General features: G+C 41.3%; 1 protein-coding gene across 1 annotated transcript; it reads left to right on the top strand.

Annotated features, from left to right (window-relative positions):
- Window positions 1-94: 94 nt before the first annotated feature.
- Window positions 95-24,257, top strand: LOC133621788 (uncharacterized). Its single transcript, XM_061984149.1, has 20 exons — window positions 95-1,200; window positions 10,711-10,810; window positions 10,891-10,930; window positions 12,395-12,436; window positions 12,568-12,656; window positions 12,756-12,852; window positions 12,937-13,079; window positions 13,167-13,339; window positions 15,989-16,092; window positions 16,180-16,586; window positions 16,681-16,741; window positions 16,831-16,888; window positions 16,963-17,014; window positions 17,087-17,422; window positions 19,378-19,473; window positions 19,580-21,161; window positions 21,251-22,230; window positions 22,306-22,373; window positions 22,462-22,546; window positions 22,614-24,257. Exons 1-20 carry the CDS (start codon window positions 1,035-1,037, stop codon window positions 23,650-23,652), a joined length of 5,718 nt encoding a protein of 1,905 aa, XP_061840133.1. The 5' UTR covers window positions 95-1,034; the 3' UTR covers window positions 23,653-24,257.
- Window positions 24,258-26,501: the final 2,244 nt, after the last annotated feature.

The following is a 26,501-nucleotide window of genomic DNA, read 5'->3' as shown; positions in this document are numbered from 1 at the left end:
GGATTCCGTATCAAAAAGTGACGACACAGAAGAACAGACACATGACGTTTGCGTCCGTCTCGTGGGTGATGTGTCGCGAAACCGGAAGTGGAAGGCGGCTCCTTCTCTTGATTCTCACCGCGACTCTTCGGCCTTAACCGGAGCATCCGTCCGACGCCATTTTGATGAAACAGCGACGAGAAGGGGAACATCGACGTCCCGCGTGACGCTGTTGGGGATTTTTGCGTCGATAAAATCCATCGAGGAATCATCTTTGACACCGAGGAACACGACTGACGGACCCGAAGAGGAAGCATCTCCCGCTTTGGGTTCGACCGGTGACGGCGTTAGTATAGCTTAGCACGTTAGCTTAGCTTGTTAGCTCGCGGCGCATGTCGGGGCTAACCGTTTAGCGGGCTAATGTCGGTGTGTTACTTTCGCGTCATTTCTCGTTTCCTTGGCCATTCCTTTTTAGCCTAAACACTGTGGACTCGTTTTCGACTGCCTTCCGCGCCGTTCAGTGGACTGTTTTTTTCGGACGTTTTAACGCAAACCCACGGACTACTGCGGCTGCTACTGCTAGCATCTTTTTTTAGCAAGTCGGCGGCCTCGCTTTTCCCCCTCAAGGACTGCTCATGGCGGACGCGGCCTTTTTTTGAACGCCACTTTAGTTAAAAGAAGTACTCGTATCGTATTTCACTCGGACTCTGGTCGCACCCCGCTGTGGGGTTCACTGGACTTTGAGGACTGACAAAAAGGCACATGGCGCCGTCGACTGGCGCGCCTGCCTTTAATGTCGACGTCTTTGGTTGGGATTGACAAGGACTTTTTCCCGTCACTCGCCCTAAATTTTAACCAAGCCCTTTAATTTGTCCAGTGTTGCAGCCCATTTTCAGCTTTACGTATTAAAAGTGACCAGGTTTTGGCCTCCTGTGTTGAGTGTTGACGCTGTTTTATTTCGTGACCCAAGCCTGTCTCTCCTCCCTCCTCCTCCTCTCTTCTTGTACCTTATCTAAGTGCTTCTAGGCCTGTTCAAAACAAAACGACAAAAAAACATGTCGTGTGTTCACTACAAGTTCTCCTCCAAACTGGACTACAACACGGTCACGTTCGATGGGCTCCACATCACCCTCAGTGAGCTCAAGCGGCAGATCATGTCCAGGGAGCGCCTCAAGGCCACAGACTGCGACCTGCAGATCACCAACGCGCAAACTCGGGAAGGTAAGCTGCCATGACTCACCCAAAGATCGTATATTTGCCGTTAAGATGTCTGTTTACCGACGCGACGCACTGTTGAATACCCCCGCAGCGGCTTTTCAAAGCACAACGTTCAATTTCAATGTGTGTAATGTTTTTTTGATTGATTGAAACTTTTATTAGTAGATTGCACAGTACAGTACTTATTCCGTACAATTGACCACTACACTGCAAAAACTGAAATCTAAGTAAGATTGAATATCTCATAAGGGTGATATTTGCTTATTTTCTGTTTGATAAGATAATTCTTCTCACTAAGCAGATTTTATGTTAGTGTAAGGATGTCCTATAATGGCTTTTTGCGGATATTGTCCAACTCTTTAATTACCGATATCAACCGATACCGATTTATACAGTCGTGGAATTAACACATTATTATGCCTAATTTGGACAACCAGGTATGGTGAAGATAAGGTCCTTTTTAAATAAAATAAGATAAATAAATTAAAAACATTTTCTTGAATAAAAAAGAAAGTAAAACAATATAAAAACAGTTAAATAGAAACTAGTAATTAATGAAAATGAGTAAAATTAACTGTTAAAGGTTAGTACTATTAGTGGACCAGCAGCACGCACAATCATGTGTGCTTACGGACTGTATCCCTTGCAGACTGTATTGATATATATATTGTTTTTTTGTATAAAATACTGTCTGTTCTTTCCTTTTTTTTAAATTTTTGTTTGATATTCATTGTAAAATTCAGCTGTTTTTTCAGTGGGGCCCTGGCTCCACTGCAAGCATGAATTAATAAAGTCAAGTCAAGATATATAATGTAGGAACCAGAATATTAATAACAAAGAAACAACCCTTTTGTGTGAATGAGTGTAAATGGGGGAGTTTATTTTTGGGTTGGTGCACTAATTGTAAGTGTATCTTGTGTTTTTTATTTTGATTTAATGAAAAAAACGATACCGATAATAAAAAAACGATAATTTCCGATATTACATTTTAAAGCATTTATCGACATCTCTATTAGTGTTTTACTTGTTTTAAGGGGTTTGATCCTAAATGATCTCAGTAAGATATTACTTATTTATTTATTAGCCTTTATTTAACCAGGTAAAATCCCATTGAGATCAAAGATCTCTTTTCCAAGGGAGACCTGGCCAAGAGGGCAGCAGCAAGGTTACATTAAAAACAGTAAACAAATACATAAAACATCACATTTACAACATTAAAACTTGCTCACATGACATATGTGCATACAGACAAGGTAGACTGCAGTCCTTTCACAGAAGCTTTAAACTCATTCAACGTAACTAGTGTTTGAAGTTTAATATTCGATTGTAGGTTATTCCATTACAGCTTGTTGCTGAGATTTTATGACCTATACTGAGTAAAACATGCTTGAAACTAGAATATAAACTGTTGCAAAGCTGTGTCATCAACACTCACAAGTATAAAACTACTTTTTAAAGTAATTATTTCAAGCATGAAAAAAAATCATGACCGACACAATTGTGTCTCATAATTAAAACAGATGACAGCCAAATGGGCTTTGCTGTCTTATATTCAATGAAACAATAGAAAATACGTACTCGTATAGTAGTACAGTTGGCACAGTACAGTAAACTGACAGTTAATATTTAAACATTTAACATGTGACATTTAAAACAATTTTGAACAGAAATAGTTAATGCACATTCAGATAATTTCTTCAAAATTACAATAGAAAAAAATTTGTCCGGGGGCCGGGCTGTATATATGCGCGCTAATTGACTGAAAGAGCACGCACTTGGCGCGATGATGTCATGTTGTCGATGGAAAAATGCATTTTTAGACCATATGATTTGCCTGAGCGGCTAGTAGACGCCGAGAGTAACAAGCGCTTGCCTTGTTGCCTTTCCATTAAGAACAATACATTTGTTTTTAGTATGTTTGCTGGTTTCAAGAAATGTAATGCCGAGCGCATATCATTATGTCAAGATAATGGCACTAGCATTTACTTTATTTAAGAATATTTTTCAACATATTGAGCAAAAAGGTCTCCTATTTTTTTTTTCTACCAAGAAAAGTGCACTTGTTATTAGTGAGAATATACTTATTTTAAGGTATTTTGGGGTTCATTGAGGTTAGCTAATTTTACTTGTTTTGGAAAGTCTTGACAAGCCACATTTTCTTGTTCTATTGGCAGATAATTTTGCTTAGTTCAAATAAAATTTTTGTATTTTTTTTCTTGTTTTTGAACACTGACTTTTTGCAGTGTAAATGGTAACACCCGAATAAGTTTTTCAACTTGTTTAAGTCGGGGTTCACTTAAATTGATTCATGATACAGATATATACTATCATCATAATACAGCCATCACACAAGATAATCATCAGAGTATATACATTTAATTATTTACATTATTTACAATCCGGGGTGTGGAGGGGGAGGGGTTACGTTTGGTTGATATCAACACTTCAGTAATCAACAATTGCATGGACACTGGAACAGTGTAGGACTGACTGTAGGATATGTACAGCAAGTAGTGGGCATAGAGAGAGAGAGATCAGAAAGCATAAGAATAAGTATATACATTTGATTATTTACAATCCGGGGAGGTAGGATGTGGAAGGGAGGGTGTTAGTTTAGGGTTGAAGTTGCCTGGAGGTGTTCTTTTAGTGTGGTTTTGAAGGAGGATATAGATGCCCTTTCTTTTACACCAGTTGGGAGTGCATTCCATATTGATGTGGCATAGAAGGAGAATGAGTTAAGACCTTTGACATGTACTTCGGTATCAGGGAGGTGTAGCTGATTTTATAGACTAGGCTCAGTGCAAGTTGTTTTACTCTGTCCTCCACCCTGAGCCAGCCCACTTTGGAGAAGTGGGTAGGAGTGAGGTGTGATCTGGGGTGGAGGTCTAAAAGTAATCTGACGAGCTTGTTCTTGGATGTTTGGAGTCTAGATTTGAGGGTTTTGGAGGTGCTAGGGTACCAGGAGGTGCATGCGTAATCGAAAAAGGGTTGAATGAGAGTTCCCGCTAGAATCTTCATGGTGCTTTTGTTGACCAGAGAGGAGATTCTATAGAGAAATTTTGTTCGTTGGTTGACCTTTTTGATTACCTTGGTTGCCATTTTATCACAGGAAAGATTAGCCTCTAGAATGGAACCTATGTAGGTGACCTCATTTTTCCTGGTGATAACAATGTCACCCACTTTTATAGTGAAGTCACTGACTTTCTTAAGGTTTTTATGTTCATATTGTTGTTACTCAGCCAGTGTTTGTGGGTCTGATGGACCCTTTGCATTTTGTGGCTTCTAATGCCTCACAATCAAACACTTTTATGTTAAAATACTGAACAGATGTTTACCTTATCCCAATAAACATCTGTTCAGTATTTTAACATAAATGTGTGTGATTGTGAGGCATTAAAAGCCACAAAATGCAACACTTTTATGTTAAAATACTGAACAGATGTTTACCTTATCCCAATAAACATCTGTTCAGTATTTTTACATAAGTGTTTGATTGTGAGGCATTAAAAGCCACAAAATGCAACACTTTTATGTTAAAATACTGAACAGATGTTTACCTTATCCCAATAAACATCTGTTCAGTATTTTTACATAAAAGTGTTTGATTGTGAGGCATTAAAAGCCACAAAATGCAACACTTTTATGTTAAAATACTGAACAGATGTTTACCTTATCCCAATAAACATCTGTTCAGTATTTTTACATAAAAGTGTTTGATTGTGAGGCATTAAAAGCCACAAAATGCAACACTTTTATGTTAAAATACTGAACAGATGTTTACCTTATCCCAATAAACATCTGTTCAGTATTTTTACATAAAAGTGTTTGATTGTGAGGCATTAAAAGCCACAAAATGCAACGGGTCCATCAGACCCACAAAAGCTGACTGAGTAACAACAATATGAACGTTGCACGGAAAATTTCTCTGCCAGTTTCTGCATCCCACAGGGATTCTTCTTTTGTGTTTCTGCACCTGCGTTTCCCACACAAGGTTGCAACATTGTTTGTCAACACTGCTCTCATTTTCTCGCACATTTGACCCTCTGATGTTCTGTGTACCTACACTTTGTCCTCCTCCTGTCTAGGCCTATTTTTCACAATTACAAAGTATATGTGATTAAAAAATTACTGGCCCGAATAAAATGATTAGTGTTTACAGCTCACCCGATTAGTGTTTACAGCTCACCCGGTTTCGTCAACACGTACGGGCAGGGAGCGCTTGCGCACACAAACAAAAGTGAAGTGAATTATATTTATATAGCGCTTTTCTCAAGTGACTCAAAGCGCTTTACATTGTGAAACCCAATATCTAAGTTACATTTTTAAACCAGTGTGGGTGGCACTGGGAGCAGGTGGGTAAAGTGTCTTGCCCAAGGACACAACGGCAGTGACTAGGATGGCGGAAGCGGGGATCGAACCTGCAACCCTGAAGTTGCTGGCATGGCCGCTCTACCAACCGAGCTGTACCGCCAAGATTAGCAACGAACAATTTGCAGTCGTGTTGTTGTTATGATAGAATATACATTCAATGACCGCTAATGCTAGCTATCCAAATTGCTTTTATGAGCTAAAACCTGAAGCTAATGCGTGTGCATGTGTTACGTACTTGCCTAATGACGTACGTGAAACTGTAAGAGGGCAGGATATACTGTGTAAAATACATTGGAAAGTTGGCGCCCACTAGGCATCTGTGTAAATGTCGCAAACAGACCGTTAAACAATAAAGAAAACAAACAACTATAGATCAACTTGCAATAAATACAATAATAACTAACATTGTATTTTAGGCTTTAACAGAAAATATTTACAGTTCATTAAATTGTCTGAAATTAAAAATAAATGTACAGTTTTTGACCGATTTTAAATAATGTGATCCTAAAAATAACTTTAAATATAATTACTGGGTAATAATGAAGTGATAGGCAACATTAACTTCAACACTTCAACCTTAAAAACAAATATAAAGACAATTTGTGCTGATTTTTTTTGTATATAAATAAAACTGAGGCAGTCAGGATTAATGGCTACAATGAGCACGTTTCGCGATGCCCAGCTTCTCAAAGCAGGTTTGAAGCATGATACTGATGACGCATATTCCCCCTGGGCCACGGGAAGGACTAATCTAAATGGATGTGCCTCATACACTCCTGATCTAAAGCCGAAAAAGTGGGAAAATTACAAGTAGAGCAGGACAAACATATGTTGACAACCTTTCCAAAGCTTGGATTCTGCTACTCCTTTGTCGCGCAGCAGCTTTTTTATAGCTGTGGTTTGAAAGTTTGACGTACAATTCTTTGTCAAAACACCAGGAGCAGTGTTGAACAGCCATGTCACTTGACTATTAGTAGCAAGTGTGTATTTTTTGGTACCGGCTTGGAATAATCACAAATAAGGAAGCAACACCAAACAAAAGTTTGTAATAATATTTCCTCCTCAAAGTCTTGCACGCTAATAATGATAAATGGGTTGTACTTGTATAGCGCTTTTCTACCTTCAAGGTACTCAAAGCGCTTTGACACTACTTCCACATTTACCCATTCACACACACATTCACACACTGATGGAGGGAGCTGCCATGCAAGGCGCTAACCAGCACCCATCAGGAGCAAGGGTGAAGTGTCTTGCTCAGGACACAACGGACATGACGAGGTTGGTACTAGGTGGGGATTGAACCAGGGACCCTCGGGTTGCGCACGGCCACTCTCCCACTGCGCCACGCCGTCCCTAAGAGTGTCAGTTTGAAATGAACATGCTTTACTCACCATCGCCGCTAGACCAATACCACTCAGACAAGTGAAAAATGTAAGTAATATGATGAACATAGAGTTGTTTTGAAGCAATATAACGTCCATTGGCCCCTGATTTCCACAGTACGCATCACGTAATGCCACGGCGGCAGACTATTTCCGTTTTCTACTGCCTTCGATACAGCACCAAGTTCCAGGTCCTATTTCCTTTTAGCATGGTTAAATGAATTCCCTTTCCGGTTGACCTATGACGTCACCCTAGCCATTTGCTGATCTTTACAACTCGTTTTAACTGATGTCCGCTGTAATATTGGCACATTTTACAAATAGTACCTCTATTGGCTATGCCGATGTTAAATAGCAGACAGCATCAAGAAATGATCTTGGATTGTGCTACGAACATGACACTACTACTAAGAATGTATCTGGGCGGATGCAGGTCAAGGCAATGAAAAGACCGCCGGAAGTTTTTCTGAAGGAATTTTCGGACGAAAATCCCGGAAACAAAGGTTTTGAGGGTCTTAAAAGTTCATCCAAAAGGCTCTGTGGATTGATGGAAGTAGTTTTTAAATCCAAAGGAAAAGAGCATTCATGCCTGACTGATATCCAGAGGAAGGTTGCTATTGTTCTGGGCTATCTTGCCACTTGTGCGGAAAGTGAATCAGTTGGCTTGCACAAATGCAGCGTGAAGAGGTTTGTGCACGCTTTATTTGCCTTTAATATACCTGCCTCATTATCTTTCATCTCATTCGTATTTTGTTTGGGAGTCAGAATTAAGCCGGCATTCTACAATTCCTTAGCCACCTTCTTAAATCTGCATTTATTTTATTTTTTTTCTACCATCGATGCACTTCAAATACATTTTCTTTTAATTTGTGAAGCAAATAGACAGTCTCCTCTTCATTACAATTGTTGCTATGTTTTTATTGAATGGTATCTGCTTCCAGGTTGTATCCGTTTATCTGTGTTACAAGCAGACTAGGGATGTAATAATATGAACATTTCATACCAAAATGATCATGGTTATCATTATTGTGGTGTTGTTGAATGTGCTCAAAAAGTACATGTACACACTGAAATCGTTTAACCAAGTTTTCGTTAAAAATTAAATAAAATAGACACTATACTTTCTTGGCAGAAGAAACATTAAATATTTGTTCTGGCTACTTAAAAGCCATATTTTCATTTAAATGTTTAAATATGTTTGTTATTTAGTTTTAACTTTTAAATGTTTCTTTTTTACTCTTCCGGTGTATGTGACATCACGCGAGTTCACTAACCGCTAGGTATATATATATATATATATATCGATCATTTGATCCTAATAAGTTCAGTGTGCCTAATTGAATATCTTTGTTGGTCAGATAGTAATGTGTTCATACAAGTTTAGATTGGTGTATATAGTTTCTTAATGGGGAAAGACGTCAATGTCTCCCATGTTCATGGCGGAGGGGTGTATATTGTAGCGTCCCGGAAGAGTTAGTGCTGCAAGGGGTTCTGGGTATTCTGTTGTGTTACGGTGCGGATGTTCTCCAGAAATGTGTTTGTCATTCTTGTTTGGTGTGGGTTCACAGTGTGGCGCATATTTGTAACAGTGTTAAAGTTGTTTATACGGCCACCCTCAGTGTGACCTGTATGGCTGTTGACAAAGTATGCTTGGCATTCACTTGTGTGTGTGAAAAGCCGTAGGTATTATGTGATTGGGCCGGCACGCAAAGGCAGTGCCTTTAAGGTTATTGGCGCTCTGTACTTCTCTCTACGTCCGTGTACTACTCCGTACAGCGGCGTTTTAAAAAGTCATACATTTTACTTTTTGATACCGATCATTTCCGATATCACATTTCAAAGCATTTATCGGCCGATATTATCGGACATCTGTAGTGCAGACACACGAAAGTGAGAGAAGACAAGCTATGCTAGTAGCCACTTCGCTAAGATGGATTGAATGTGAAATAGTGTAACAAAAAAGGAATACATGCTGTGCAGATTTCAACAGTAGTCTAACTAGAACCGCGTTACAGCAGAGAATAACCAGCTAAGAAAAGTAAATTGGCAAGTAGATCAATAGGTCAGGAGAGACAATAATATCCATAAAATGCGGCCGCTGACCAGCAACACTTTCAGCCATAGATATGAATGAGTAGATAGATGACACGTGTTTGAGTCGCAAGTTTATGGCCACTTTAGCCAAAGTGTTGGTGCATTGTGTGGTTTCAGAAGGGGAAAAAAATATTAAGGTTGACAAGTAGGGTCGTTTATTTTATCACTTAGCAGCAGTGGCGGACCGTTTATTTCACACCTAGACATTCTGTAATGTCCTACTTAGTCCGACTTTAAGAAGTACCTCTCATAATACCGCAATTTATGTCAGCACATGACAAGGGCTGAAGAATACTATACAGAAACACACTTGCACACTATTAGGCACTGAATCACCTTAATAGTGTAGAAAACCGGCTATTTTCCAGCGCATTTAAAAATCAATAAACCAGCATCAGTAGTTAAAACGTCTTTACTTGGTACTGTCAAAATTTAAATAATTATAAAGACATAAACGTGATAAAATAAAATATTTAAACTCACAATGTTCAGCGCGCATTAGAAGCCAGAGGTACTGCTCAAAGTTGGTTGATTTTAAGGGGCAGACAAACCATTTCACTGGCTTGGACAGGTTAGCCAGCTTGGGGGTTGGCGGACCTCATCTCACAAGATCTAGCTTCTCTTGAAACGTTCTTCTTGAAAATGGCCTTGCAAGTATATACCTGCGACCTAATCAATGTTTTGCTCTCCTTCGGCCATTGTACGTAAAACAAAGAAAAACAAGTCAGATTTTTCTGCTAGCCCAGTGTGTTGTCTAATAAATATATCTGCAATGCCTCCACGGTTTGATTTCCAGTTTTTGGGACATATGCAGATCCCAAATACACAACAGTAGGTACCAGAAAAGTTGGTTCTGCGTAAGAGGGCCCCTTTAAGTGTGGCCCTAATCCTCCTTTCAAGTGTTCAGAATAATTTATAAAGTTTGGAAAAAGTTAAGCTTCGATGATACCAACCCTCCAGATTTCCAGGTATGCGACGGAGGTACAAAATCCGCTCATTGAGTTATTTTGCTAACCAATAGACAGTGAATCTGGCACATTGAAGCATAGATTAAATTGCTATGTCCGTGCATTTTTGTTGTTTGTTGCGTACAAACAGTCTGCAAGAGGGTTCATTCTTTGCGGAATTAAAAAAACTGAGTCACTCAGCCACTCTTTGTCTCTGTCGGTTGAGCGGGACTGCTAGCATACACACAGAGAAATTTAGGCTCGTAATGTAGTAGAAATGATTCCTATCTCCCCCAAAATAGAATCACTTCTTACTTATGTCGTTATGGACATTTCCTGAAAGTTTTTTATCAAAATCCGCCCATAACTTTTTGAGTTTTTTTGCGAAGTGAAAGAAAAACAAATACATATCCTCCTAGCACAGGTAGTTATTAGTTTCCCATAATATGCGGACTGCAATTACACTCTCGCAGTGGTCTCCAACTTGCGGCCTGTATAGTTCACTCATTTTTCCAATTTATCAAGAAAATGTAATCAAGTCTATTCCTGATGTCGTAGTCCTTCCTTATAACAATGTGAATCGGCTGTCACTGCATTAGTGGAATATTTTGTACATTAATTCAGATTTCAGTAATGTATCGTTCATCATAACGCCTAAATAACAAAAGTATATTCTTGATAGATGAATTCATGATTTGTGTGGTTTTTTTCCCCCACAGAATACACGGACGATGAAGTCCACATCCCCAAACACTCGTCTGTGATTGTCCGGCGGACTCCCATCGGCGGAGTCAAACCCGCTGGCAGGACGTTCATTGTGTACGTATTGAACTATTTGAAACGCTCAGTCATGATGGTGTGTTTGTTTTAACTCTCCTGTCTTGCGTCCTTTCTCACAGAGATCGTTCTGACACTTCTGTGGTGGGATCGTCGAGACCCGTATGTAAACAAACCCAAAAAGCAACACTCACTCCTCCTCTCTCCTCCCCCTTCTTTCTACTTTAATCGCCCCAAACTTCTCATGACGACATTCTGTCGACGATTGAATAATCATCACTTTGTATTTATTTGTGTTAACATCTGTGCTGAAAGTTCTGTGTTCTTTGCTGTCTTTTTAAGGGGGGGATTTAAATTATTAAACAGTCCATGGAGTTTTATTTGTTTGTTTTTTTCTACATCTGCCTTACTTTAATAAGATGAGAAATACCAGAGTAGCTGCCTTTTTTTTAAATGTTATGCTGATTTTAATTGCTGAACAAGTGGGTATTATTCACGACTTTGTGTTTCACATTGAAATGGATTTTGTAGCCCGCTTCCGTCCGGGCAAATGTACCTATTGCAATATGGGGAAACCAACAACTACTGTCATTATTATAATGTCATATATTGTATTTTCTGTGAAAATATTTTGATGTGGTTTATGAAACCAATGAAGTGAAGCATGGCTGGGATTGAATGTAATGTGAATGGAAAAGGTATCTTCAGTCATTTATGTTTGAATTTTTTATGTAGCATATACCCTGCTAAGAATTTGAATACAGCATTGTGTTTCAGTAATATTTGCTACTGTGAGTTGTTCTAATGTACATTTTCACCATGACGATGTCTGTTTTACACCCAGTATGGATTACACATAACCTTTAATCTTTCAAGGCTGGTGCATTTAATACATCATTCTGAAATACAAAGTATATAGTACAGGGAGTTGAGTATAGGCTCATGATGCTGACTTATTTTCGGCAACCATTAAGCATTTCTTTGATTATTCAATTATTGAGATCCTTGGACAGTTGCTGGTGTAGTGTCCTGTAAGATGCATAGAGTCAATAAAGGTTTTCAGTGGTTCTGTGTCAGAGCCGCTTGCACCACATCCCTGTGTGTTCCCTCTACAGCATTCCCAGCCTGCCCACGTATTTCAAAGACATGAGGGTCCCGCATTTGCATGAAAATGTACCCTCCCGCTGGCTAATATTGTGTTAAAATCTGCATTTTGCCCCTGCATAGCTGTATGGAAGCAGCATTCACAATGTAAAGGCCATCCACTCTGTCCTTACAAGGATGCGCAGGTGGCAAAACCTTTGACTCTTCAAAGCCTGGGTCTTACTCAGGTTTTTGTTATAACATACGTTTGCTCAATGTTAATAATCCAATGCAACCTCACCTTAAGTGCTACTTTGCAATGGGATAAAAAAGTGAAGTAATTTAGCCATCTTCATAAAGAAGACAATATTAAAGTTGAGATGCTGTAGATTATTCATATTATTTTAAAGTCACCCAATCAATAGCTTGCTTCTGAGGATTTGTGCGGCACCGGACAGACGCTGGGGACAATCTGGGCTCGTCCTTGTATGCAAACAAGATCATGTTAACGCCTTGAATGTCTGTACTCTCATTCTCCTGCAGACCGACTCCTCTCCTTCTATGTCTCTCGCCCAACTCACCAAGGTACGGCTTTCATTACGCCGCTACCGATTTTAAGACTATCGAACACGTTGGAAGACACTTCACTGTCTTGTTAACATACACGCTTTTTTCTTTTTCTTCCCAACCCCTTTGACGTTTTTTATTTTCTTTAGACCGCTAATCTGGTTGACGCAAATGCATCCGAGGAGGACAAGATTAAAGCTATGATCTCCCAGTCAAACCACGACTATGACCCCATTCAGTTAGTATCCGCTCGTTATTGTGCTTCAGAGAGTTCGCTCGGGCTAAAACTAGTGTGACTCCATGTGGCGCTCTTCATTGTTGCTAATTGTCTTTGTAGTTACTCCAAAAAAGCGATCGGACCGCCACCTGCTAACTACACCTGTTACCGTTGCGGAAAGACTGGCCACTACATTCGCCAATGCCCCATGCTCTTGGTAAATATAATGAGGCTTTTTTTCTGTCAAACGGTTGCTTAATTTAGTTCTGTGGCTGACAACATCTCGTTCTCCCCTGCTCAGATCCAAGATAAGAGCTTGGAAGGTCCCAAACCAGTGAGAACGAGTAAGGGGATTCCTCAGAGCTTCATGGTGAAAGCGGAGCCGGGCACCAAAGGAGCCATGTTGACCAGCACCGGTGAATACGCCATACCGGCCATAGATGCGTACGTCTATGCACAATTTCTGGCAGGAAGACACCAATCATTAGTTTGCTGCTATGGCCCTCAAGCAGTGATCTTATCTTGCAACAGAGAGGCGTACGCGCAAGGGAAGAAGGAGCGTCCGCCGTTTGTCCCACATGATCAGTCTTCCTCTGAGGACGATTCCGACCCCATCCCCGATGAGCTTCTGTGTCCCATCTGTAATGACCTGATGACGGACGCTGTGGTTATTCCTTGCTGCGGAAATAGCTACTGCGACGAGTGTGAGTATTGATCCTATTAGAGATACCTTAGACTAGTGTTTCTTAACCATAGACCCAGGGCCCATTGTTCAGAGACGTGTATGAAGAGAGTATGGCCAACTAAACAGGTGCCTTTTTTGCTCCCAAAGACGCGTGCGGCTCTGCCCGAATGCATATAATTGCTGTCGTTTAGACGTTAGTTATTTTTCTGACACAATAATGTCTATATATAGTTCTTAACATAATTAACTTGCATGCTTGTATTTTGTGAAAGTGTAATTTTGAGGCTGCATTTGATGCACTCTGCTGCTACATTCCTGCAGTGTTTAGTCACCAGCAGGCACTCTAAACCGACAGCGCAACAAATGTAAAACAAAAAGCACAGAACGACAGAAAAAAGTAACTTTCTACCCTTATTTTGCCAAACTCTTCATTATATTAGGACCAACAAACGCGTAGAAATCGTGACTTCTGTGTGAAGTATGTCAACTGGTGGCTGCCTGCATTGTATTGTATGCTATGTCTGTGCTTTTAGGCTCAGACAAACCTTGATCTACTATCGTCTATTATTACACCCAACATTTGGTTTCTCTTACTCCTACAATGTTTACTCTATTTGTATTTGTGTTCGACTTTCTCTTCTGCGGTTACCAAAAGGCAATATCTTAGTTATTCTGAGATTCATATATAGTGTTTTTGTCAAACCATCTCTCTGTTCTCTCGAACAGAACTGTGTGTGTTTAACTTGCACAAGACACTTGTTATTGGCTCTGCAGTGTAAACGGCGAACGTGTGGGCCTTATTCTTCTCTATACACAACTCTGTATCAAGTCTAGATGTAAAGTCATAGAGAAGGTTTTTAAGCGCAAAAATGACTAAACTCGTGAAGCTCTTTTTTCATTTGCACTTAAATTTTATTGACAGTTAACTTAAACACATTTATTATGATTTATTATTTTGCTCGACTTTATTTTAACATAGTATTTATTTGTATGTAAATGTATCAGTTGTTGCGTCCCTTATTTTGCAGTATATGTGATTGATATTTATTTTTGTAATTAGCCTGACCTAAGCTATGATATTATTCATCTTTATAATTAACACATGCTTTTATATCATTTGAAAAGGTTTATCCTAATAAACAAAGCTTGATATCTTTGAGTAATATTAAAATCAAGAGTAATATTATTGAGTGTTATTTGTGTGTGCCCCTCTGTAGCAGAAAAGTTGGGCCCCGAGCTCAGAAAGGTTTAAAAGCCATGCCTTAGACGCTGTAACTGTTGACTGGGCATTAAGGATGTAACGATATGAAAATTTTATCACGGTTATTATGACAAATTATCACATAATTTTTGCGGTGTTGTTTAATGTGCTCAAAAAGTACTTCTACAAACACTGAAATCTTAAAGTTAAAGTCCCAACGATAGACACACACACACACACACACACACACACACACACACACACACAGAGGTGAAATTATCCTTTGCATCTGACCCATCCCCATGTTCACCCCCTGGGAGGTGAGGGGAGCAGTGGTGGCAAAGCTCCGGAATCATTTGGTGATTTAACCACCAATTCCAACCCTTGATGCTGAGTGCCAAGCAGGGAGGCAATGGGTCCCATTTTTATAGTCTTTGGTATGACTCGGCTGGGGTTTGAACTCACAACCTTCCAGTCTCAGGGCGGACACTCTAACCACAAGGCCACTGAGCAGGTGTTTTTATAATAAACATTTTTTTTTTGTATATGTTAAATTATTTATTATTTTTGTATTATTTATTAAAATTGTATTTAAACCGCTCAAATAAATAGACCCACTGTTAGAAAGCCCACTATTTTGCATATTTTGTGCTTTGTATGCTTCACTGATAGGACTTATCACTACCGCTGAATGGCAAGCATTCAGCGGTACCGTACTTGGAACGCACCGTAAAACTCCCTCTGTCATATTCTTCCGTGCACATAACGATCGCTATGTTCTAAGTAAGCACAGCTTATAGGTTCGATGTGCACATTTAAATCTGAATTACTTAGACAGCAATGTGTTCATGTGAATTTTGACTGGTTGATTACTGTATTTTTCTGACTATAAGTCGCAGTTTTTTTCATAGTTTGTCCAGGCTCCAGTGCGATTTATATGTTTTTTTCCTTCTTTATTATGCATTTTCGGCAGGTGCGACTTATACTCCAGTGCGACTTATACTCCGAAAAATACGGTAGTATGTTGTTTCTTAATGGGGAAGGACGTTAATGTCCTTTGTATACATGTTAACGTTTAAGCTGGCGAGCTAGCCCCAGTTTGCCTGTGAGATTATCAAAGTGCGGTTATCCTTCACAGTTTTTTGCTCTTTTTAATTTAAAAAGGTAAACCTAATAGTCAATGCAATTAAGTATCAGTCATACTCTTTATGGTTGCATACATTTACCGCAAAGATGACGCAGCGAAAAGTGTGTGAGAACAGTAAGTAAAACATCGCTCTCTCAGTATGCTACGCAACATGATCACTGTTTTGGTAGCAAAGAGGAGCAAACTGGGTAGTTAATTTGCTTTTGTAGAACTCGCACCTTGCGACTAAAGGAGAAGCTGTGGTAAATTGACTTGATGCATTAATTAGAGCTCTTACAGCACATATATAACTAAAGTGGCTGTTTGCTGACTGATTTCAGGTATCCGGACTACCTTGCTGGACTCTGAGGAGCACATTTGTTACACATGCAAACAGTCCGATGTTTCCCCCGACAATCTCATAGCCAACAAGTTCCTTCGACAGGTAATTTCCTTCATACTCTATACATTTCTACAGAAAGTCAACTTAAAATGTGTGTTACTTTTTTTATGTGCTTTTTTTGCTGATTAGGCCGTGAACAACTTTAAAAATGAGACCGGCTATGCAAAACATGGGCGTAAACTGGTCCATCCTTCGGTGCCCCCTCCCCCACGGCTCCACCTGAGCAGGCCTCTCCAGTCCAGACAGCAGGACCCTCTGATGGCCAACATCTCCCAGCCTCCTGCTGTTTTCAGTGGGACCCCTGTTGTGACCCCTGCCCCCCAAGTTCAGGCCCCGCCTGTCTTGCCTGCTCCTGCTGCTCTCACCGCCACCTCCACAACCACCTCCACTCCGACTCCCACTCCTCCACCTTCCCCTCCCCTTCCTCATGCTGACGTCGCTGAAGAAGGACAAGATGCCTCACCGGCTCCTGCACCTAATGTGGACCATGATTCTCCTCGGGTCTCCACCGACCAAGGAGAGACACCCCCACCAGGGTGAGTTAAAGCTCTAAACTGAGCAACACATTCCAAAACAGTTGTTCTTTTCTGTTTCTGTTTCTTATAGTGACACGGGTCTTTGTTTTGATAGGGAGATAGACCCCGTCATTGTAATGCCGAGCTCGTCTAAACCGTCAGACCGAGACAGACAGGTGTGTCAGTCTTGAAGATCTGATTTTGAACTGTTCCGTTGTTGTTGGCATTTTTATAAATAACTTTATTTTGACTTTGTCTTGCATAGAGTTACCATATGAAGTTTGAGCCGCCACCATCTTCAAGGCCTCATCATCATCTACCAAGTAAGAAACACATTCTCTATGGTTAAAGCAATTTTGTGATTTTGATGGCGAATTTGGCCAATTTTTTGTCTCAGGCCAGCATTCTCGACCGCCTCAACCCCACAGAGGAGGCAGACACTGGGAAAGGTGAGAGCGTTGGTTATGAAATTTGTTAAAATGAATATTTTAGTCTGACCTATTTGTCACATCTCTTGTCAGGTCCTACAGAAACCGAGGCGACCCGCCTTCTACTCACCACCCGACAATTCCACCTCCTTTACCTGCTCCTCCCATTTATGTGGCCCCATCGCTATACCCACCCCCACCGCAGCCCTACCCTCCCTTGTACCCATCTGGCCCCGGTCTCCTTCCTCCTCCTACGATGGGTTACCAGCCTCAGCCCATGTATCCCCCTGGACCCCCAGGGGTCAACCCTCCCTGGGGGCCCCCCGGTGGTCAACCTCCTCTTTTTCCCCTGCCCCCGTCCCTCAATCTCAATCCACCCCCTCTCTCGAAGGAGGACTTCTATAAGCAGCGACATCACCGACAAGAGAAGTGAGTGACAGAAACGCTGATTGAGGAAGTGCTATTGAATGGAATAAATGTGTGTTGTGGTCTAAACCACTTCTTCCACTGAGGGCCACAAACTAACAAATCAAAGGTTACCGGGGTCATACTGGTAGTTTTGACCTTCAAAACCAGTACAATATAAAGATTTTTTTTTAGCGACAGAAATAGCATCAAGTAAGATAAAATATAGGGCTAATAAGAATAAAAACTAGCATGTTAACAGTGCTAGGCTAACAGTAGCATGCTTACAGTTTACATTAATGAAATACTATATCACACTAGGCTTTATATCTGCTAAATCAACTTAAAAAGCTAGCATGGTAATGTTAGCATGCTAAAATTATAACTGTAACTTACGTCAAATACCAAAATATCTTACTGAGGTGTGTAATTACTTTAAAATGTTAGCCTGTTAGCGTTAGAATGCATCAATTACCAAAATGTGACTGGTGTGTTTACTTACAAAATTAGCTTAAAAAAGCGAGCATTAGCATGCTAACAGGTATCATTCGCAAAGTAACAATATTTGACGCTGACAGACGTGATTTTTCTGACTATAGTCGGTATTCCGTCTTATCTCTGTAAAAATATTTTCCGTTTTTCTTTTTTGTCTGACCTACAATGTGTTAAAATATTGATCCATCTCTTTGCCAAACCTGCCAACAGCTTCGGTTTTCCCATAATGAGTACGTATCTTAATAATCCAATGGTAAAAACATGGTTTTTCATTAAATATTATTAACTTAAAAATCAAAGCTGCGTAGGGAAGCCACTCCACGGGCAGGGGACAATATATATACGGGAAAAATCAATGATTATTGGTTGGTTTACGTATAGGAAAATCCATGATTGGTTGGTTGGTTTACTATCATGAGTAACGATTGGCTAAGATTAGGGCAAAACATTATGGACAGACCAATCAGAGGCAAGATAAGGCGGGTCATCGAACCAGGAAGGGAAATCACAACAGACGCGGACATCCCAAATGACGACGAGAGAGTCTGACAAGAGAAGAGGGAATATTCAAGCGGGCGATTTATATATTTAAAAAAACTAGTGGAAGATGGCAGAGTATTTTCTTCCTTATATTCTTTTAGCAATGTAGACAACGTCCAGGAAACCCACAATGCGTCTACTTGGCCACATTTTGGCAAATGTATGTGTTTGGATAAAACAATGCCCAAAACATTCATTTTAGATGTTTACCATGTAAGCCCAAATCAAAAATGCTCTCAACATGGGGGACATGGAATACACATTTAAGAACACACATATAGCCTGTCTAAATGCTAAATTTAATTTTCATTGGTGTTTTAGAACAAGACAGTAGCTGACATTTTGTTCATTATTTCTAGTGTTTACATTTTGACATTGTATAGTTGAATCATTTTGAAACAAACATGGCTGCAAGATATTTATTTCATGCTATGAATCACAAATGGCCATTCAGATAAAGGAAGTTAGCTAATAGAATAAACATTGTTTGTACTCTTTATGGTTTTTGCATTTGGAGCAGTTAGAAGTGGAGATGAAGTCAAAGAGACAGAAACTGGCCCCCTTGTCCCACTAACTACCTGGACCTGGCTGGGGACCAGCGCCCCCCAGACTCCCGTCTTATTTTTAGTCTTTTTCATTAAGTTTAAATCACATGCCTGCGCTGACATGACATGTACTATACCTGCAAAAAAAAAACAAATTAAAATGCTAACCTTTGTGCTACGGGCCGTTTAAAAAATTAGCTACTGTCCGTAAATGGCCCCTAGTCCACACTTTGGACACCCTGGTCTAAACTAAGCTACACGCTAGTGATTGTGTTGTTGATGCAAATATAAATAAAGACGCGCTTCTATTGTGTCATCAGTAAAACCATATTTTCAAAAAAGAATTAATTGTGTTACAGTACAACTGACATGTTCTGTATTGGTACCTTTTGTTTGCAGTATTACATCTAAACTGGATGAATTCACAAAAGACTTTCACAAAGAGCTTATGAAGTATCGAAATACATCAAAGAGGCAGAGACCTTCGTACTCCAGGTAACTGTGATCACTCTTGCAGTCTCATAAATCCTAAGAGTGTCAAAGTTCTTTGGACATGACATATGTTCTGATTACTTTTATTCCTGCCCTCTTTCCTCGCCAGGTCCAGATCGTATAGCCGCTCTCCGTTCAGCCGCTCTTACACTCGATCGAGATCCAGGTCAAGGTCGAGGTCTTACTCTTACACCCCGAGTCGATCGCGGTCCCGTTCACGATCCCACGGGCGGCCATATCCCCGTTCTCCATATTCCCGTCGAAATGGACGCACTTATGCACGCTCACGATCAAGGTCTAATTCCCGGCCAAGGTCTTACGGGTACAGGAGGTCAGGTTCGCCGCGGACGCCGCCTGCCTCCTTCCGCGGTGGAGGCTGGGAGGGGCCCGAAGGGGCCGCGCCATTCAGATCCAGGTCACGTTCTCGCTCACCTGGTGCGTTTCGAAACCGAAGTCCTGGTTTGCGAAAGCCACCACCACGAGAGTTGCCGCCGTCTGAGCTGAAGGGACTCAGCCCTAACAGTCATGAGCGCTGGGAGCGGGACCGCTATCGGCAGTGGGAGAGGGAGTACCGAGAATGGTACAACAAGTATTACAAAGACTATGAGAGTCAGCATCAGGCAATGCATCACAGAGGCCGTGGCAGCAGGGAAAGGGAAAGGGAACGGGACAGAGTGTCCCCCCTGCACAGGGAATACTCTCCACAAGGAAGAGGGAGGAGAGGTCGAGATGAGAAACCAGCACCATCTCACAATCCTCCATCATCCTCAACGGGCACAAAGACCAGCACCAAAGTCCTCAAGACTAAGAAGGTCAAAAAGAAAAGAGCTGGAGAGGACTCTGAACAATCGCAGCAGTCCATGGATCGAGGCGATGCTACGCCGGTCAGAGATGAACCTATGGACGAAATATTGTCTCCGAGTAAAATGGCTCAGTTGTCTTCTAAGCCACCGTCTGCCACCGCTACCTCTAAGGCTCCAGCCTCTAAAATATCCACTGCATCTGTAAAAACAGCGGTCAAGTCAACATCCAAGACTGACAAGCCCAAGAAAGAGAAGCCTCAAAAGGTAAAACCCAAAGTCAAAACGGAGGCTTCTAAAGCCAAAAGCGACAAGGTGAGGAAAAAGACTGAAAGTGCAGTCACTAAGAAGAAAGATCCACCTCCTGCGGCTAAAACAAAGACCACCAAAGCCAGACCTGAAGATGGCCACAACACAACTGCTCCTAAAAAGGAAAAGGTTAAAAGCTCATCTATGAGACCTTCCCTGCAAAAGACAACTCAGCTCTTCTCCCAAGGCGCACTTCTGCCACACCCGTCTCTCCATGAGAGCTTCCGACCTGGCAACGATAATAGAGGACGAAGAGACCTCCAACATGGTGGCGGCCTCCTTCCCCTCCCCCATCAAGGACTCTCATACCTCCACCGACCTCCCTCACCGCTCGACAACAGGCGGAGGTTGGGAGAGGAGGGCCGTTCTTTACTTGGTTCTCCGCCTGGAAAACTGAGAAGATTAGATGGGCTTGGGATTGCAGGGGATGTCTTCTCACACCCACATGCTGCTCACCAGCCACCACAGCAAAGACTTTCACACCCATCTGACAGGCCTGGTCTTCTTCCCCTTAATGTGGGCCGTGAGATGATTTGGGTAGACAAGGATCGAGGACTTATCAGACCACTCATGGAGTTGCCGGTGAGTATCACAATGGACCACCACATACTTTACAGTTTTACCCACTGTAGCAAATTGTAATACAAATTGTGATCTTTGTCCACATCCAGTTCAAGCCTGTTAACCAGAGAAGCATCCCTCTGAACAGAGATCCTGGAAAACGAGGCAACCCTGAGACCTCATCTTCTGGTGCTGAGAAGACCACAAACAACCTGGATGCCGACAGACCAAGCAGTTCTTCGGAAAGTGACGTCAAAAAGGAACGATCTGCTTCTTCTGACAGAGGAATTTCTAGAGATAAAGCTGGGGAGAAGTTTTCTGTCACTGACAAAGACACTGACCGGAGCGCAGGAGTAGACCGAGAGAGGGACAGTACTTCCAGAGGAGACAGAGACCGAGACAGAGCTTCAGGTTCAGATCGAGGTCGAGGAGAAAAAGCATCTAGGTCTGACAGAGATCAAGAAAAAAGTACAGATCGAGGTCGGGAAAGAGCCTCAGGATTCGACCGAGATCGGGAAAAGGTTTCGGGAGCTGACAGAGATCGTGAAAGGACTTCAGGTTTGGATCGAGACAAGGCTTCAACTTCCGACCGAGATCGAGACAAGGGTTCAGACCGGGATCGAGAAAAGACACTGGGTTCGGATCGAGATCGGGAAAAGGGTTCGGACCGAGATCGGGAAAAGACTTCTGGGTCAGATCGAGATCGGGAAAAGACTTCTGGGGCAGATCGAGATCGGGAAAAGACTTCTGGGGCAGATCGAGATCGGGAAAAGACTTCTGGGTCAGATCGAGATCGGGAAAAGACTTCAAGCTCAGACCGAAATAGAACTGTGGGTTCTGATAAAGAACGTGACAGAGTCTCAGGTTCAGCCTCACAGAAGGTTTCGGTCTCGGCAGGAAAAGAAGCTGAAGCTAGCGATAAATCGCACAAGATTGAACGCAAGAACTCTGTTGGAAGTGGATCTGGAAGATCCGTTTGCCTTGATAAAATGACAATTGGAGAAAAATCTGCCATCAGCAAGAAGCAAGAGAGGCCTAGCAGTTCCTCCAAGGAGCGAGAAGCCACGGAGAAAGTACCAAAATCTGATCGGTAGGTGATAGGAAGTCTGGTCATGAATGGAAATGATCATACTTTATTCATCAGATTATTTGATTTTCTACCCAGGACTGTTTCCAAAGAGAGAGCAGAGAAGAGCATGTCCTCTTTAAAGAAACCAGATACTGCTCCGAAAGGTAAGTCACATGAGACAATGCCCATATCCACCATCCAGGTCTTTCTTTTTGGGTGCTAGGTCGTTCCTTTACTCATTTTTTTTACCAGGGAAAGAGGGTGAGGCCACAGCTGTGAGGACCAAGCTTAAAATCAGTCGCAAGGTTTTATCGAGCCTGTCTGCGAACTCTGCCAGGTGAGACATGTTGCGTCCATGTTCATATTCTTGCAGTGGACTCGGTCTTATTGCTCTTCCTCTCTAGGTTAACTCAAGACACAAAGCACGTCAGTGATATAGAGGAGAAGAGCGACTCTCCTGCCAATCCGGAGCAGCCCCCACCAAGCACGGAGAACAACCACGACCCCAGTCCGAAAAACGTTGTGCAAACCGGCCCGCTCGGAGAGGAGCTGCTCATCCAGGCGCCTCCTCGCTCCAAGTGGGAGAGGGAAGACGACGAGGAGGAGGAGGCGGTGACGCAGGACGAGGATGCCGGCGTACCCAAGGAACCTTCGCCTGTTCCTCAGAAGAGTCAGGCCAAAGAGGGACAGATGGAAGCGCCCAAAGCTGTCAAGAGTGAAGCTCACGAGGTCACCCGAGACGAGAAGAAAGGTTTGGCCAAGGAAGAGAAGAAGAAGGCGCCAAAGGAGGACGGCAAAGGCAGCAAGCTGGCCTCCACTTCTGTTAAACCCACCAAAGTGAAAATTATCCGAGAGGACAGGAAGGGAGGCAAAACAGAAAGGAGCTCGGCTATAAAAGAGGATGGAAGAGGTCGAGCAGGACGGGAGGACGTGAAGGGGGGTGCAGGGAAGGACGAGAGGACTGCGTCCACAAAGGAGGACAGGAGCAGGTCCTCCAAGGACGAGAAGAACAGTGGACGGGAAGAAAATCGAGGCCCAGAGACTAAGAGACAGCGCCTGGGCTCCGACCTGACCCGCGAGACCGACGAGGCCGCCTTCATCCCCGACTACAGCGAGGGAGAGGAGGGCTCCGACTCTGACGAGGACGGGAGCACCCCCTGCCCCTCCGCCAGCCAGCACTCCAACAGCGCCGAGCGGGAAAACCACAGCGACTCTGCCAGTGTGTCCACTGGCGCGGCTGCAGACAAGAAGCAGAAGAAGAAACACAAGAAGCACAAAAAACAGAAGAAGCACAAGAAGCACAAAGTGCAGGAGAAGGAGGGCGATCACAAGAAGCACAAAAGCAAACACAAGAAGAAGAAACACAAAAAGAGTAAAGACAAAGTCGCTGAGGAAGCCAAAGTGGACAAAGCTCCGGACGAGGACGAGGCGGCGCCGTGTTAACATCCTGTGGATTTCTTTGTCTGCCTCCTAAAAAGCTCATGCACTGACTTCTTCTTGGACTTTGTGAAGATCTGTGGGTGGAAAACCTTCACGCTGCTTTGTGCCAGCAGTCCACGTGATGGAGGACATCAGGACTAACTCAGGGATGTGCAGAACCAAGGATCCATTTATCGCCCCTGAGGAACCTCCTTCGCCTCCGTGTGTAATATGTGTCAATGTACATTTGTCGTCATGGTTACGTTTCATGAATTTAGTTTGCAACTTACAGGACGGTTCAAAGATCACAACGTGCTCGCTACAACCGCTTAATGTGAACTATAACGGTCGGCCATTGTCTCCATGATTGGGACTTTAATTCAAGAGGTTACGTTGTTTTTTTTTTCTTCGTCGGGTTGTCAGTAGTCTTGCACTCAGTCCGACATGCGTGTGATTTCTAGACAAGCTTTATGTTCCTGCTTTGATGCGACACTGGATTCCAACACCGACCGTGTTGAGGCGAAGTGTCGCCACTCGTCTGTCCCTTGCTCTGTCTGTGAGCGAGTGAAGATTATTCTTCCTGATGAGTCCTCTTTTTTTTAAATTAAAATGTATTGACCTCATAAGAATGTCTGATGTTTTTCTTTCATCACTCTTAGCACAACTTGAAAACATCAAAGACATTGTCTCTTTGATGTTTTATTGTGTGATTGTTACTTAAACTGACTTTTTAGAACACTCAAATGTGGAGATTACAGTCAAAGCACATCAAAGGTTGAAGTGAATGATCTCTGAGAAAGACAATAGAAAACTCGTACAGAGAACCTTAAACCTGAGCATGCAAATGTAATATTTTATCTAGTTATTGGCAGATTTTCAAAATAAAATCCTGTACACAAAAAGAAAGAAAGTCAAATTGGAGGCATTTAAATTGTTTTGCCTAACACAAATACTTTGGAACGCGTTGGTTTAAAGTACAAATCTAAAAACATCCATTGCAGATATAGGAACTATTACAAATATATTAAGTTGTCTTTGTCACAAAAGTTCCAGTATGACCAGCCCTCAAAGTGTTGCAGTGAGGCAGCTCGACCACTGTGCGGCGCTGCAAGCCTTACACCCTAACAAACACAGATTTACAGCTCTTAACTCCACTTTTGTTCTCTCCAGAGTCCATGGCCATGAGCAGATGTGTTTGTGTTCCTCCACCTTGTCAGCTTAGTGCATTTATAGAAGCAAGGTCACCATTAACGGATGCACAGATGACAAGAAGATTAATGTATTGTTTTAACCCTTTTGGACGGATTATGCATTCATTATTCCTGCTAGCGTGTGTGACTGCAAGTATTATTTTGCAGTGAGTCTGTTTTGTCTTATTCTATGGCAAGTGTGACATCACTTCCTGTCGGCAAGGCCAAAGGTTGCCTAGCAACCTCTGTGCAGATTGTCACAAAGGATGCATCTCAGCACACTGGCTCAAAACTTCACGCTCTCCGTGTTCATGTCGGTTGGAAATAACTTGCAATTGCAGTACGTTAAATGTGTGATTTTTGTTTTGTTTTGCAGTGTAACACATTGACAACTGTTCCTAATATTTTGACCCCAGCACCCCGAATAATCTCAGCCCCTATGTATGAAAAACTACAAACATCATAATCATAATAAACATTGTTACATGAATACCTCTCAATGGTCGTTATAGTACCATTACTATTGTAAGTACCGTGAAGGCATGTGGTTCGATACAGATAAGTGCTCAAAAGTATGCAAGCCCCTTTGCACAAAAAAATAAATATAAAACATTCCCCAATGATAAATCGCCATTATGAGATAAAAAGTCCTAATTAGATAAACGTTGAGATTATGAGAGTCAACATTGAATTTATGAGATAAAAAGTCCTAATTAGATAAATATTGAGCTTATGAGAGTAAAAATGGAATTTGAGATAAAAAGTCGAAATAATGATAGAAGTGAGAAATCATGAGATTAAAATGCGATAAAAAAAACCAAAATGAAATTATGAGATAAGAAAGAAATTATAAAATAAAAAGTCGTTAATTTGTAATGAAATCATCGAATTTATGAGGCGATAAATTGAATTAATTTTTATCTCATGATTTTGATTGATATAATTTCGACTTTATCTCATTTAAATGTTTTCCTCTCATAAGTAGAACTTGCGGCTTTTTATCTTATAGTTTTGACGTTGTATCTCACAATTTCAGACCTTTTTATCTTATAATTTCGATTTATTTCTAATTTCGCCTTTTATCTTTTTTTAATTTTATTTATTTTTCAATTTATTTTATTGTATTTTTTTTTCTTTTTCGACTTTTTATCTCTAATTCCACTTAGTTTCTAAATTTTGACTTTTTACCTCATACATGGGACTTTTTTTTAATCTCGTAATTATAACTTTTAATCTCATAATGTCTCACTTCTCTCACTATTTCGACTTTTTAATCTCATAAATTCAATTTTTACTCTCATAATCTCAACATTTATCTAATCATTACTTTTTATCTCATAATTTTGACTTTTAATCTGATAACTGCGATTTTCTATCTAATATTTTTTTACTTGTTATCTCATAATTTCGATTTTTCTCATACTCATGACTTCAAATGTAAAAAAGTGTTTTACATTAAAAATAATAATAATTATACCTATATATCTTTTACATTTTCCACCTAAAAAACTCAATATTTTTTTTCTTAGGTGGAAAATGTAAAAGATGTATAGTAATATATATTGTATTGTATTGTATATTGTAATTAAACATTACTATTCTATGATGTACACGTTTTAAAGAGTTGCACTACAAGCCCCAGAATGCATTGCGGTGGCTGTTGCCTCGTCACGTAGCTCACTG

Source organism: Nerophis lumbriciformis, linkage group LG25 (genome assembly GCF_033978685.3).
Source record: "Nerophis lumbriciformis linkage group LG25, RoL_Nlum_v2.1, whole genome shotgun sequence".
Taxonomy (NCBI): domain Eukaryota; kingdom Metazoa; phylum Chordata; class Actinopteri; order Syngnathiformes; family Syngnathidae; genus Nerophis; species Nerophis lumbriciformis.
The sequence above is the reverse complement of the archived record's forward strand: the minus strand, read 5'-3'. Positions and strand labels throughout refer to the sequence as shown.

Coding starts and splice junctions, on each gene's coding strand:
- LOC133621788 (XM_061984149.1), top strand. CDS start 1,035: ATGTCGTGTGTTCACTACAAGTTCTCCTCCAAACTGGACTACAACACG. Junction 12,657..12,755: donor CACGACTATGACCCCATTCA/GTTAGTATCCGC, acceptor TTGTCTTTGTAG/TTACTCCAAAAAAGCGATCG. Junction 22,231..22,305: donor AAAGTACCAAAATCTGATCG/GTAGGTGATAGG, acceptor TTTTCTACCCAG/GACTGTTTCCAAAGAGAGAG.